The following is a 13,274-nucleotide window of genomic DNA, read 5'->3' on the forward strand; positions in this document are numbered from 1 at the left end:
ATATATATATATACACATTTTAATTGATTTCAGAGAGGAAGGGAGAGGGAGAGAGAGATAGAAACATCAATGATGAGAGAGAATCATTGATTGGCTGCCTCCTGCAAGCCCCCTACTGGGGATCGAGCCTGCAACCCAGGCTTGTGCCCTGACCAGGAATCAAACCATGACCTCCTGGTTCATAGGTCGATGCTCAACCACTGAGCCATGCCCTATTTTCTATCCTTCTACTTAACTAGCCAGTGGACCTTTCCCCCTTTTTATTCCTTGCCTTTGCCCTTTTCATACAGTTATAGTACAGAAAGAACCCCTGAAGTTATTTTAATAAAACACCGACCTGTCACAAATGCCTTTAAACATTTGTGTCCTAAAGACTTGAGCCTTTGCCCGTGTGTAAAGTGTTCAGAGACAGATATGAAAGTCTGTGTGCAATGCTCTCATTCTTTCCCCTGTGTTTTCATAAACTTGCTCATGCTTTTTGAACATTTGAATTAGGTAGAAACAGAATTTTTCCAAGGGTGCAGTGGCTGAAGACTCACATTTTAGCCAAACTAGTGGCAACTGGAAGTGTATATGTCTTGACCCAGAATTATGCATTAGACTATGTCCTGAGGACCTGTTATATTTGCTTGGGTGTAGACATTTAATTTACATGGTGTCATTAGACACCCTTTTTAATTATTCTAAGCTTAAGCTGTTGATAATATCACTGTTGCAACCACAAGATGGAGCAAATACCTGCAGAGGTCAACAAAACATACAGGAAATGAAGCATAAAAAGCATCATCCAAGTAGGTTTAAAGAAGCATTTTTACCAGCGCTCTCCTGTTTCAGGTGAGTGTGCAGAGCTCTTGCCAGTAGAATAGTTACAAAGATGCTTTGAGCCTCCTTAGCCTAGAGACAGAAGGAGTTTTAAAGGATAGTCCTTAGGCCCAGAAAAAAACTGTCACTGGCTATAGACCAAAGAATGTTTAGAGGTTCAAACAAGTTGTAAGCTGTTCTAAAATTGTTATTATTACATGATTGGTTCTTTTTTGAGGGGAGTGAAGGAATTAATTTGTTTTGTTTTCTGCAGACTGGACTGCGGTCCAGGCCATTATTCTTTTTCTCTTAGAAAGGTTAAGAAGAGAAGCAAAAATGGCAGGCATGTACTGCTATGCTAGTCTCTCCTGCTGAAAAAGCGTTCCTATGAACATGAGCACTGCTGACTGCATTTCTTGTTTGAGTTAGGAGTAGATGTTTGCAGATACTCAGCACTTCCTGTGCCAGGAGATAAGGGAGTTTGTGCTCTGTTACATTTATATGAATTAGCTAAGGTCAAAGCAGTCTGGAGTTCTTGTTGTTGTTGTTAATCCTCACCCAAGGATATTTTTTCCATTGCTTTTCAGGGGGTGGAAGGGAGAGGGGAAGTGGGGGAGAGAGAGAAACATACACAGCTATTAGTTGCCTCCTATACATGCCTGACGGGGAGCAGGGAGTGAGCCCCAAACCCAGGGATACATGCCCTTGACCAGGAGTCAAACCTGAGACTCTTCGGTGCACAGGCCAACACTCTAACCACTAAGCAGCACCAGCCAGAGCTGGAATTGTTTTTATTTGGAAATTTAAGATTGCTGCCTCTGCATTTGTATCATGAGTTGGGATAACTAAGGAAAGGAAATACAAGAACTAAAAAGAAATCTAGAGGCTTCGTGGTTCAGCAAGTTATGAAAGCTGAAAAACTTTAAAACCTTGGAGAACAGAATAGTCACATTACTGTTTTGTTTTTCCTATTTTGGACAAACTATTCCATACTTTAGATAAAACCTTACAGTCATTGTCTGTGCTCTGTAAACAACCAACATCCTCTTCAGCTCTGAATTACTGGCAGTCTGGGTGTTGGTGTACCAAACTCTAGCTCTCTGGGGTATATAAAACTGTTGCTTGATTCCATTACTTATCCAGTAAACTGCAGGCTTGTGTCCAGAACAGAGAAACTTACCCAATAATTAGGGAAAGGTTCATCATATAACTACCTGGCATTAATGAAGGATTCATTAGTTTTTTGTCACTAAATGTCACATTTATAAATCCCACTACTTGAATATCAAATATAAGAAACAAAAATTTTAACCAACTCTGACCCCTTTATTTTTAGAGCACAGTGTTTACTAAGGAACAATTTGCTAAGGTGGTGCTTGTGTTGCATTTTTATGTTAATTATATGGAAGTCTGCCAAAGGGTTGCTCCCGCGCCGCCGTTATTGCCTCTATATGGTGAAAGCTGGCAAAGGTGCAAAGCACAATGGTTTCCATTCAGTTTCCTTCCAGACAGCCTCCCACTGCAGCACAGGGAGCCAGGGCCCAGCCGGCGAGCCTCTCAGGGCTGCTTTTAGTTGGCACCGTCTTCTGTGTCTCGGGTACATTCATGCTGAAACATGGCAGATGTAGGTATACGGAGAGCCTTCACTTTCTGCAGGGCAAGCTCTGCGTGCCAGCACCATGCAGAGACAGACAGACAGAATGGTAGCACCCTCCGTCACCCACCACTCTGTCTGGGTTTTTTCCTCCCAGCTATGATTTAGGCATTGAGAATCGTGATGCCACCAACGACCAGGTCACCAAGGATGCCGCAGAAGCTATAAAGAAGTACAACGTTGGCGTCAAGTGTGCCACCATCACCCCCGATGAGAAGAGGGTTGAGGAGTTCAAGTTGAAACAAATGTGGAAGTCGCCCAATGGCACCATCCGAAATATTCTGGGTGGTACTGTCTTCAGGGAAGCTATTATCTGTAAAAACATCCCCCGGCTTGTGAGCGGATGGGTGAAACCCATCATCATAGGTCGTCATGCGTATGGGGATCAGGTAAGTCATGCGGCATAATTTGATTTTCCATTCTTTCTTCATGGCCTTTGGCCGCCCAGAAGTTCTTACTTACATGTGTTTTATGCTTATCTTTTGGTGACTACTCCCATTTGGTGACTACTTACATGTGTTTTATGCTTATCTTTTGGTGACTACTCCCATTAAACAATTGAGAAATATATATCTGTATATTTACACATTTAGGTAGAAGTAAATACAGTAAGAGAGGCATCTGTCTCAACACACATGATTTTTTTCAGACGTATTTTTTTTCTTTATCTTTTTGTTAATTTAAACCATATAATATTGACATTTTTGTATGGATAATTTCCTGTGCTTCAACCAAATCAGTAATTCTCAACCTTGGCTCTAAAAGGATCCTTTTATAGGTTTCTTTGGTGTTTGTTTTATTTTGCATTTAAAAAAAATGTGTTGTTCTGTTTTAATTCCAATACTTGAGATCCGATGAATCTGAATCCAATGGGATTCAAGCATTTTAAGCTCCCCAAGTGATTCTAAGTGCAGGCAGGGTTGGGAACCACCAAAGATTATATGAAACATGGTCATTTCATGCATAAAAGGAAAAAACTAACCCAGTAGTTGAAAACAGTCGCTTTAAAACAGGTTTTTTTTCTACTTGGAAAAGAAAGTTTCATTTCTGTACTTCTGTACAAGTAGGCTGGCTGCCAAATTACACAGAAAACCAGCCAACCAAACAAAATCAAAATTTCATGTTGAAACTGAGGCATGCAGAGTTTCATAGAAAGTAGTGTATGTCTTAAAAGACCCTGAAAACAAGCGTCCCTAATTCTGAAATCCAGAGGCTTTGGTGTATATAGCTGTCCTTGAAAGTCTGGCCAGGGCAGACCACCATCTGTTCCTGGGACGGGGTCACCAGGTCACTCCCTGATGGCTAGTTCCCTTTGTTCTATCCTGTGGCTCAAACTATGCCTCCATCCTGGCCTGTCCCTTCACAGGTACTTACCAGAGGCCAGGACAGGGAGTGTAGATGGGAGTGCTACACACATCCTACTTCTAGGAACACCCCTCTAAGTTCTTTTGAGTTCAGTGATGTCATTTTTGTCTGTTGTTGTTGTTATTATTATTATTACTTGGCATTAGTCACTTGGAAGAATGATTGATCATTCTATTTATTAAAGTCCAGATTGAAAATTCTAAACCTCTGTTTGATTCCCTGATCGTGTGAATATGCATAAACATCTACAAAGCATATATGGTGGTTATTATTATTATTACTTGGCATCAATCACTTGGAAGAATGATTGATCATTCTATTTGTTAAAGTCCAGATTGAAAATTCTAAACCTCTGGTTGATTCCCTGATCTTGTGAATATGCATAAACATCTACAAAGCATATATGGTGCTTGGTGCCTCGGTTTCTTCCTTTTGAGAACGGAATAAATTACCATAGTAGAGGATTTTATATGTCAGAGGATTTTATATGTTAGGCAAGGGCACATGCCTGGGTTGCATGCTTGATTTTTATTGTGTGGCTACCTAAAAGTGAGCCTTCATCGTTATCTGACAGCTTTTACCAGCTGTCATTAGTATTGCTCTATATACAAACAACCAAAGGATGCTGATACCTGACTGAAACTAGTCTTGTACGTCATTGAAGAAGGCACAATGCAGCAAAGACTTAACAGGTGCCTAGTGCAGGCTGCGCACATTTCCCCACTAGAGCAGCTTCATGCCCACGAGAGGGGTGGCTTTCCTCAGACGGCCCTTTTCTAAGGGCCACCAACCTTTGCAGCTGCTTCCAGAATGGTTGCTTCATATGGACAAGTTCTGGGCGAGGCATCAGCAGTGACGATAATCATGAAGAGACAGCTCTGAAGGTCCAAGGACCAGATCCCAACCATGCGCAAAAGTCGGTATTTTGTGGAAGAGCCACACTGAAGGGGCCAAAGAGCTGCATGTGGCTCGCGAGCCACGGTTTGCCGACCACTGCCCTAGATGTATATTTCCACAACACCACAGTCCCTTCCTTGTAAGAGAGATTTAAGAATCAAGTGAGATAATAAGATGAACTGGTTAATCACTTAAAGCATCTGTCCTATAGCATACAAGGCATTCGCTCTTTATCATCTCCAATACCACAACTAGTATACTATCACCCCCTATAGGAAGACCTCCCTGACCTCCAGGTCATGCCATGTCTCTTCCTCTGCCATCCGATAGCATGTTTATCTATGCCCACTTTGGTAAGGGAAAGTACTTGGTTAATTCTCACTCCTCTCCATACCAGTGCTCAGAAAACCACCCTGTGCATGGTAGGCACCCAATAAATACTGATCTTTAACATGTGCTACCACTGATTAGCTTCAGAGACTCTGTGGACCTCCTCGTCCCCATCTCTAAGATAAAAGAAGGTTGAGCTACACTGTGCTATTTATCTAGGTGTCTTCCAACTCTGTCCTATGATTTTTTTCCCTATTCTTTGTAATACTTGTTGGAATAGTTATTGTTGTTTTAGTTTTTATACCTCTCCCTCTCTCCCCCCTACACAGTACAGAGCAACTGATTTTGTTGTTCCCGGGCCTGGAAAAGTAGAGATAACCTACACGCCAAGTGATGGATCCCCAAAAAAGACATACGTGGTACATAACTTTGAAGGTATGTAATTAAAGTTCATCATGATCATTTTTTTTCACACATCGTTTAGATAGCATTATTTCTGGTTGTTTAAAGTTTGTTGTGTGGCTGCCTAAAAGTGCAACCTGAATCTACAACATTATTACGGGACCTTAAATCTGAATAAAAAAGTAATTGGCTTCCACGCCTCCTCGCCTGGATAAGGGCACAAAAGGGATTAGTCTCCCAATTGGAAATGCATATAGGCAGACAGGTTGATAAATAGGCATTTCTCTTAAATCACGAAGGGAAGGTTGGATTGGCAGGGGTTTGTTGTGCATGAATTATATAAATTAAACGTGAATAGCCCTAGCTGGTTTGGCTCAGTGGATAGAGCGTCGGCTTGCGGACCTAAGGGTCCCGGGTTTGATTCTGGTCAAGGGCACATGCCTGGGTTGCATGCTTGATTCCCAGTAGGGAGTATACAGGAGGCAGCCGATCAATGATTCTTGTCATTGATGTATCTCTCTCTCTCTCTCTCTCTCTCTCTCTCTCTCTCCCTTCTTCTCTGAAATCAATAAAAATAAATAAATAAAGATAAAAAACGTGAATATCTCCAACTCACTTGTCATGTAATCCTACCGTTTGCTCTGGTAGGGTTTGTATTTTTAAAAATGGTTGTGTTATATACTTGCTGAAATGTTCTTCTTGCCCATCTGCGTATTTATTCTGTGAAAGTAGAACATTTGTTTTTTGCCTTTTCTTGCCCAACGTTCTCCTGCTTCAAAAGGTCCATTATGGTGAGTTCCGCTCAAAACAGGGGACCCTCTTTCTCCATTATTGAAGTTATTAAAAGCATTCACACAAACAAAAATGCAAAAGTTATCTAGCTTTTGTTTTCCTTGCTTCCTCTAAATAATAATCCTTTTTAATTGAATTTATTGAGGTGACATTGGTTAATAAAATTATACCGATTTCAGGTGTACAATTCAACAATACATCATCTGTATGTTGTGTGTTCACCACCCCAAGTCAATTCTCCTTCCATCCCCATTCATCCCCCCTTTATTTTTTTCTACCTGCCCCCTTCCTTCTGGCAATAACCATACTGTTGTCGGTGTGCATGAGTTTTTCTGTTTTTTCTTTGCTTAATCCCTTCACCCTTCTCACCCAGCCGCCAACCCCCTGCCCTCCAACAGCTGTCAGTCTGTTCTCTGTATCCATGGGCCTTGTCATTTTCATGGAATCTAGCTCTGCTGCTTTCAGCACCTTTCACATTCTGTGCCCATGTTGGCCCTAGATAGTGGAATGAATTCAAGTTCTGTCTTTCAGCAATAACAAAATTCAACTAACAAGAGTTGTGAAACACCAGTGATTACATGTAGCCTAACTTTTTCTACCAATGACAATGTGAACTGTCTGTATCCTCCAGGGAATTACAAGAATTTTCATTCTCTGGCTGAGGATTGAATGCACACTTAGAGTTTAAAATACAGATTGGAACATTTAAAGGACAGTTTAAAAATTATTCATCCTTTCTTGATTATAGCTCTGGTTCATATCAGTGGATTTTCATATTTCAGTATCTTCAGCTTGCTAAAAACCATATCTCTTTATATCATCTCTATTGCCCTTTTAAAGTAACTTAGAATGTCCTTAACTATGCCTGACTTCCCGCCTATTCTGTGCCTCAGGAGCTCATGGGATATTCAAGTTGGGAGCCTGGCTGGGACTTTTTGAAGCCTGGGCTTAGACATGGGAGCTGGGAATTGGATGATTTGTGGTTGTGAGTGGATTTAAACTTGTTACAACTGTACCCCATTTCTCTTTTTTTCCTCTCCTTGGTGTCTCCCCACAGAGGGTGGTGGTGTTGCCATGGGGATGTACAATCAAGATAAGTCAATCAAAGAGTTCGCACACAGTTCTTTCCAGATGGCTTTGTCCAAGAGTTGGCCTTTGTACCTGAGCACCAAAAACACTATTCTGAAGAAATATGATGGGCGTTTTAAAGACATCTTTCAGGAGATCTATGAGAAGTAACTACAGTTCTTTTTTCCTTCCTTTTTCTCACACTGGCATCTATAGTATGGAATTTGCATACTTATCCCTTTGGTTCTGCGGAAAACTGAGTGAAAACCATCACTATCCCGTAAAGACAAGCGCGAAACAGATTTAATGGGAGTGAAACAAAATCACTCTAAGTTGCTTTTCAAAGATAAATGTGTTCTCAAATCTGGGTCCCACATTTTTTTTCAGAGCCAGAATTATGTATTGTTTGAAGAAAGGTGCCCTGTTACTGATAGTTCTCATTTTTCGAGCCTGAGTTTCTGAGTGGGGCCCATTTCTATTCTGCCTGAAACCCATTGCCTTGATTAAAAACTCTGCTTTAGTAGCCTCTTGGGCTGACGTCTACATTTATAACAACTGTAGATTCAACAACATGCGAGCATGGGTTAAATTTTAACTCCCTTTCAGGTGCAAGTGTTCAGGCCAGGGCACAGTTTGCACATCTCCTTCATGAGACATTTTAATTCCTCTTCCTGCTGCCCATGTCCTAAGCCTGGAAGCTGTCCTAGTTTCTTGAAGGATATCAAGCAATAGAGTGGTCTTCCCCCCACCCCAACCCATTAAATTCTTAAAGTAAGCCAAATTGCAAGAATCTGACTAGCAGTGTATTGAAAACTGTGAAAGTAGTGCTTGGGAAACCCCTGTCTTGCTTAGTTCTCACATCTCTCCAGAGTGGTTGCACAGCTTGACAATGATTGGGCAGGGGTTTGAGCCCATGTATCAGGTTCCTAAGTTTGTGCTGCTTCCACTGAAAATGCTGCTTCCAGCCCCACCCCTCAGCCCCCCTTCAGAAGCATATGACGCCCCTCACAAAACCAATTTTCCTCCTTTTTTGTTCTTGTCTCTCTTCCTTCCCAGGCAGTACAAATCCCAGTTTGAGGCCCAGAAGATCTGGTATGAGCACAGGCTCATCGATGACATGGTGGCCCAAGCCATGAAGTCGGAGGGGGGCTTCATCTGGGCCTGTAAAAACTACGATGGCGACGTGCAGTCCGACTCCGTGGCCCAGGGTAAGGAGCGGGGGCACCAAGTAGAGGTGGAGCGGGTCCTGCGGCAGGTGGGCGATGCCACCGTCGTCTCCCGGTTTAGGAAGAAGGATTCTGTAGCCCTTGTCTGTAAAAGCCAGGAAATGTGAGTGCTGCCCGGCACCCAGGCCCCTCTGCTCAGCTGACCGAAGAGGAAGTTGGGCTCCGACTGGGGAAGCTACTCCTCAGGGTCGCACCAGAAGTAGCTCAGTGGTTGAGTCTCTGGGCTCCAGCTTTGGATGTGTTAAAACAGTTTCCCCACTTGAAGTTTCAGTGCCTCCAACAGGCAGCCCAACTGCCTGGTCTGAAAATCACTCCCTTTCCTGCCTTTATTTCCCCCCTGAGAATGTGAGAAGCTAGGCCACTTGGCAAGGAGGGGGTAAAGTGAGGGGCCTGGGCTGTCTAATAACCAAGGGGGATCTCTCCAAGAGCTCATCGTTCTTTTTTTATTTTTTTAAACAATTCTAAATGTTTCTTCCCCTAAAAACATAGCCTCGAAATACATGAAGCTGGAAGCTAGAAGGGAATTTTGAAATTTTTTATCTAGTCCAACTGCTTTCTCTCTTTCTTTTTCTTCCTTTCTATTTCCTTCCCTCCCTCCTCTTTATTTCTTCCTCTTCTTTATTCTTCTCTTTCTCTTCCTCCTTTCACAAATGAAGAAACTGAGGCCGGAGGTGAAGTCATTGTAGGCACACATCCCATGAGAAACAGCCGGGTGTGAGATCCAGGTCTTCCAGTTGCTTTTCCAGGACCCTTCCCTGTTCACTGTACTTACTGAGCTTGAACCACCGTTGTCTTGGTGCAATAACAACTATTATTAAGGTGAAGGTATTGAGGGTACGTAAGTAAACAGACCACTAGAGGGGAAACAGACACTAGACACCATTCCTCATTTCTCGACAGTTGATTGGCATCAGCTAGCACAGCAGGAACAAAGGGTTGAAAAGGAATCCAAGGGCTCACTCGTCTGGCAGCAGGAGCTACTCATGCCCTTTCAGCCAGCCCTGAAGGCTGCTCTGCGCGTGTTCACTGCTTAGGTTGACACACAGAGGAACTGAGCAGCGAAGCCCAGGGCTGTTCATAGAAATTCAGAAACGTGTCCAGTGTCATCAACAGACACTCCTTCCCTTGATTTCCTCAGTACCAAGTGGCCTTTCAATTTCAGTGTCAGCTTGACACTCCCCTGGCGAATGTTTGTGTCGACTTGAATTATGTTTGCTTTTCCCAGGAAGTACTACTTTTCCTTTCCCTTATGAAAAAGTTAAACATATCTTATCAGTTTTAAAATCAGTAGGTCAATACAGTTAAAGGCCACTGTGATGTCAGATGAATGAGTTGCGCACCCTTTGCTCTCCTGTAGCTCTAATCCTCGGGATACAGGAGAGGAAGGAGTGTTGCTTTGTGATGACTCCATGGTGGGTAAGGGAAACGTCCTTGTCCTCAGAGTTCTCCATAAGGGACCCAGATCATTCCATCATTTCTGCATAGCTTCCTGGCAGCAAGAAGAGAGGATTTAGGGTGAAATTCCAAAGGCAAATGTCAGTTACAGAGGTTCAAAAGACTCTGAAATGGGAGTTCTGAAGGGCAGTGGCCAGGAGCACACTGATAGGATGCCTGGAACCAAGGCTGTCTGGGCAGAGCCCCCAGATAAGTGTGACCTCAAGGCAGCTAAACAGATTAAAAGGCAGCCGGCTGTCTTCACGTTATTCTTCTCTGGGGGAATGAGCTACTTTGGCCTCACACCAAACATTTCACTTACAGCTTCTATTTTGACAGTGATACCAACTGGTGTCTCCTAGCCTTACCGCATAGGCAAACTCACCATGGAGAGTGAAGTGTCCTGCACTTACTTCTCCAGTCAGTAAGTGTTTGAGAATTTGCTGAAGCCTCAGACCAACACAGTGACATGATAGGAACTCGTAACCTGCACAGGAATTTCTAACTGTGTCAAAGATGAGTTTAAGAAATTATTTATGCTTATTTACTTATTCTCAGATTTAGAAAAAATAACGGCCCATTATAAATTTGTATTAACTTCTCAGGTGCTTTGGGGAAATAGCAAAAGTGGAGAAATGTGTTCTTTGAAATCAAGTGTAAAAGAGTGATAAAAGAAGAAAAGTCAGTTGCATGGACTTAAAAGTTATAATAGGTTCCCAGAATAGGAAACCACAGAGTAGAATTATTTTGGTGGGGCTGTTAGAGTAAGGACGAGTGGAATGTTCTTGGATCCACCCCATCCTCTCTTTACCTGCCCTTTCTTACCAGCCCCAGTGAGTCTGAGCAGCTTGATGGCAGAACACAGCTCACTGGTGTTTATTCTCCCAGAACAGGGAGGCATCTGCATGTAAGAATAGCAGTAATGTGCTGGGCTCTTCCTCTGTGGCAGGTGCCATCCTAAGGAACAAATAAATTTCGTGTTTACTCCTGCACATACGTGTATTCATCTAATTCGTACGACAAGCCGAAATTATTCCCATTTTATAGGTTAGAAAACTGAGCCACAGTAGCTAGGAAGTCACAGAACTAGGGTGGAATGCAGGCAGTCAGACCCTGAGTCCCCCGAGATCAGTAAGTGCGGGAAAAGGACTATGATGTCTGTTTGGCTTCCCGGGAGCCGTGAAGATGAAGTCATTTGCTCTCATCCCTGAGTGACCCGGGGCTCTCCATGCAGTTGAAGCCAGTACTTCATGCTCTGCCACTTACAGGTTATGGCTCTCTGGGCATGATGACCAGCGTGCTGATTTGTCCAGACGGCAAGACGGTGGAAGCAGAGGCCGCCCACGGGACTGTCACACGTCACTACCGCATGCACCAGAAGGGGCAGGAGACATCTACCAATCCCATTGGTGAGAGAGTGAATAACTGCTACACTGACATCCAGCCAGAGAATGGAGATCCAAAAGGGACTCCGACGTGTTCCTTTGGCTGCCAGATGCTTTGTGTGTAAAATTACCACCACACGGCTGACTTGTTCCCCTAACGGGAGCTGTTTTAACATGCTTCTTAAAATATACACAATAGATGCTTTTTCACTTGGAGGGACAGTACATATCATAGAGGAGAATGTTATCAACAGCATTTTCCTTTCCCTTTGGTGCATTGAAATGTCACATATGGCTAAGAATCTAAGAGCCACACAAATAGATCCTTCTAACCATGCTTCAAGGATAGCACACATTCAAAAGAGATTACAGGTTGTGGGTTTGATCCCAAGTCAGGGCACATACAGGAGGCAACCAATCGATGTTTCTCTCTTTCTCCCTTCCTCTCTCTAAACATATCCTCGGGTGAGGATAAAAGAAAAAGAGAGAGAGAGAGAGAGAGAGAGAGAGAGAGAGAGAGAGAGAGAAAGGAAAAGGGGATGGAAGACCAATATAGACAAGGGATAGAAGAGATTGTGACCTTCTGCAAATCAGTAAGTGCCGTAAGCTTCAAGCTACTTCCACTCAGTGAAAATGTGCTTCCTTGCAGCTCCAACAAAACCCAAAGCATTTCTCCTACAAACATGCAGATTTTTAAAAGTTTCTATTCAGTAAAATATTTCTAACTCTCCTAAAATTTGGAGTGCTTGAGGAGAGCATCTGATGAAGTCAGTCACCTAAATTTAAAAAACAAAAAAAACCACTTCTATCTTTGGGAACTGAAACATTGGGAATATGTCTGGCTGGTATGATTGAAGTATGTGTGCTTGTTTTTTGTCCTCTCAGCTTCCATTTTTGCCTGGACCAGGGGGTTAGCCCACAGAGCTAAGCTTGATAACAACAAAGAGCTCGGCTTCTTTGCAAAGGCTTTGGAAGACGTCTGTGTGGAGACCATCGAGGCTGGCTTCATGACCAAGGACTTGGCTGCTTGTATTAAAGGTTTGCCCAAGTAAGTGTAAGACGCCGTGAGCTCTGTGGTCAAATGACCACTTACCCTCCCTGGGCTCAAAACATCAGTGCTCTTTGGAAGTATATGAATTCATTGCTCATCATCTAGTTCAGGGCTCAGCAGACACTATCTATAAATTGTCAGACAATAAACATTTCAGGCTTTGTGAATATACAGCCTTCTCAAAGCTAAGCAGCTATTGAACTTGGTGGCCTGAGAGCAGTCGCAGATAATTAGCCTCTAGAATGGGTGTGGCAGCGTTTCCATCAAACTATGCACAAAACTAGGCTGCAGCCTGCATTGGGTCCATGGGCCAGTGTAGTCTGCTGACCCCTGATCCAGTGGACAGCCATTGGGTGGCAAGGTTCCATTTAATTTAAAAAGAAAATTGTAGACAGAAACAAAGGGACCCCTGAGGCTATTTCAGTCCACCCTCTATTTTTCCACTTTGCAGAGGGGAACAGTAAGCAGCACAGGCGTTAGAAGCCGAGCTGGTCAGAGTCTCTTCCTTAAGTATCTGCAACCAGCAGTCACACAGTCGAGGCCCATGTATTGCCCAGGATTTGTCTGAGATCATGGTAACCCGTATCCCAGCTGGATTAGCTGCTAATCAGAGACTTTGTCCTCAAAGTCAGAGTTGTTTACTCTGATTCACCTCCGGAAACACTGAGTTAACATCAATCCCATGTCCCAGCTGTGTGTCTTCAGAGATCTCAGTTAGGGTCAGTGCGCCCCAGGATTGACTTGGTCACTATATCTTTCTTATCTTAAAGTTGCAGCAAAAGTACAGCGCTTGACATGTCCTTATTGGAATGGTACCTTTGTAGCCTATTTGAATAGGCTCCTATCAGCAGGATTTTGTTGTCTTTTTG

At 43.2% G+C, this 13,274-nt stretch overlaps 1 protein-coding gene across 3 annotated transcripts in view; it reads left to right on the forward strand.

Moving 5' to 3' along the window:
• Positions 1 to 13,274, forward strand: part of IDH1 (isocitrate dehydrogenase 1 (NADP+), soluble) — a 20,729-nt gene that overhangs the window by 6,021 nt on the left and 1,434 nt on the right. For all 3 annotated transcript variants that reach the window (XM_005874209.2, XM_005874208.2, XM_014546071.1), the window contains 6 exons: positions 2,553 to 2,844; positions 5,377 to 5,482; positions 7,299 to 7,476; positions 8,366 to 8,517; positions 11,238 to 11,378; positions 12,240 to 12,402. In XM_005874209.2, the coding sequence (XP_005874271.1) occupies positions 2,553 to 2,844; positions 5,377 to 5,482; positions 7,299 to 7,476; positions 8,366 to 8,517; positions 11,238 to 11,378; positions 12,240 to 12,402 (1,032 nt within the window). The remainder of the gene's footprint in view (positions 1 to 2,552; positions 2,845 to 5,376; positions 5,483 to 7,298; positions 7,477 to 8,365; positions 8,518 to 11,237; positions 11,379 to 12,239; positions 12,403 to 13,274) is intronic.

This window comes from Myotis brandtii, unplaced genomic scaffold, assembly GCF_000412655.1.
Source record: "Myotis brandtii unplaced genomic scaffold, ASM41265v1 scaffold43, whole genome shotgun sequence".
Classification (NCBI taxonomy): domain Eukaryota; kingdom Metazoa; phylum Chordata; class Mammalia; order Chiroptera; family Vespertilionidae; genus Myotis; species Myotis brandtii.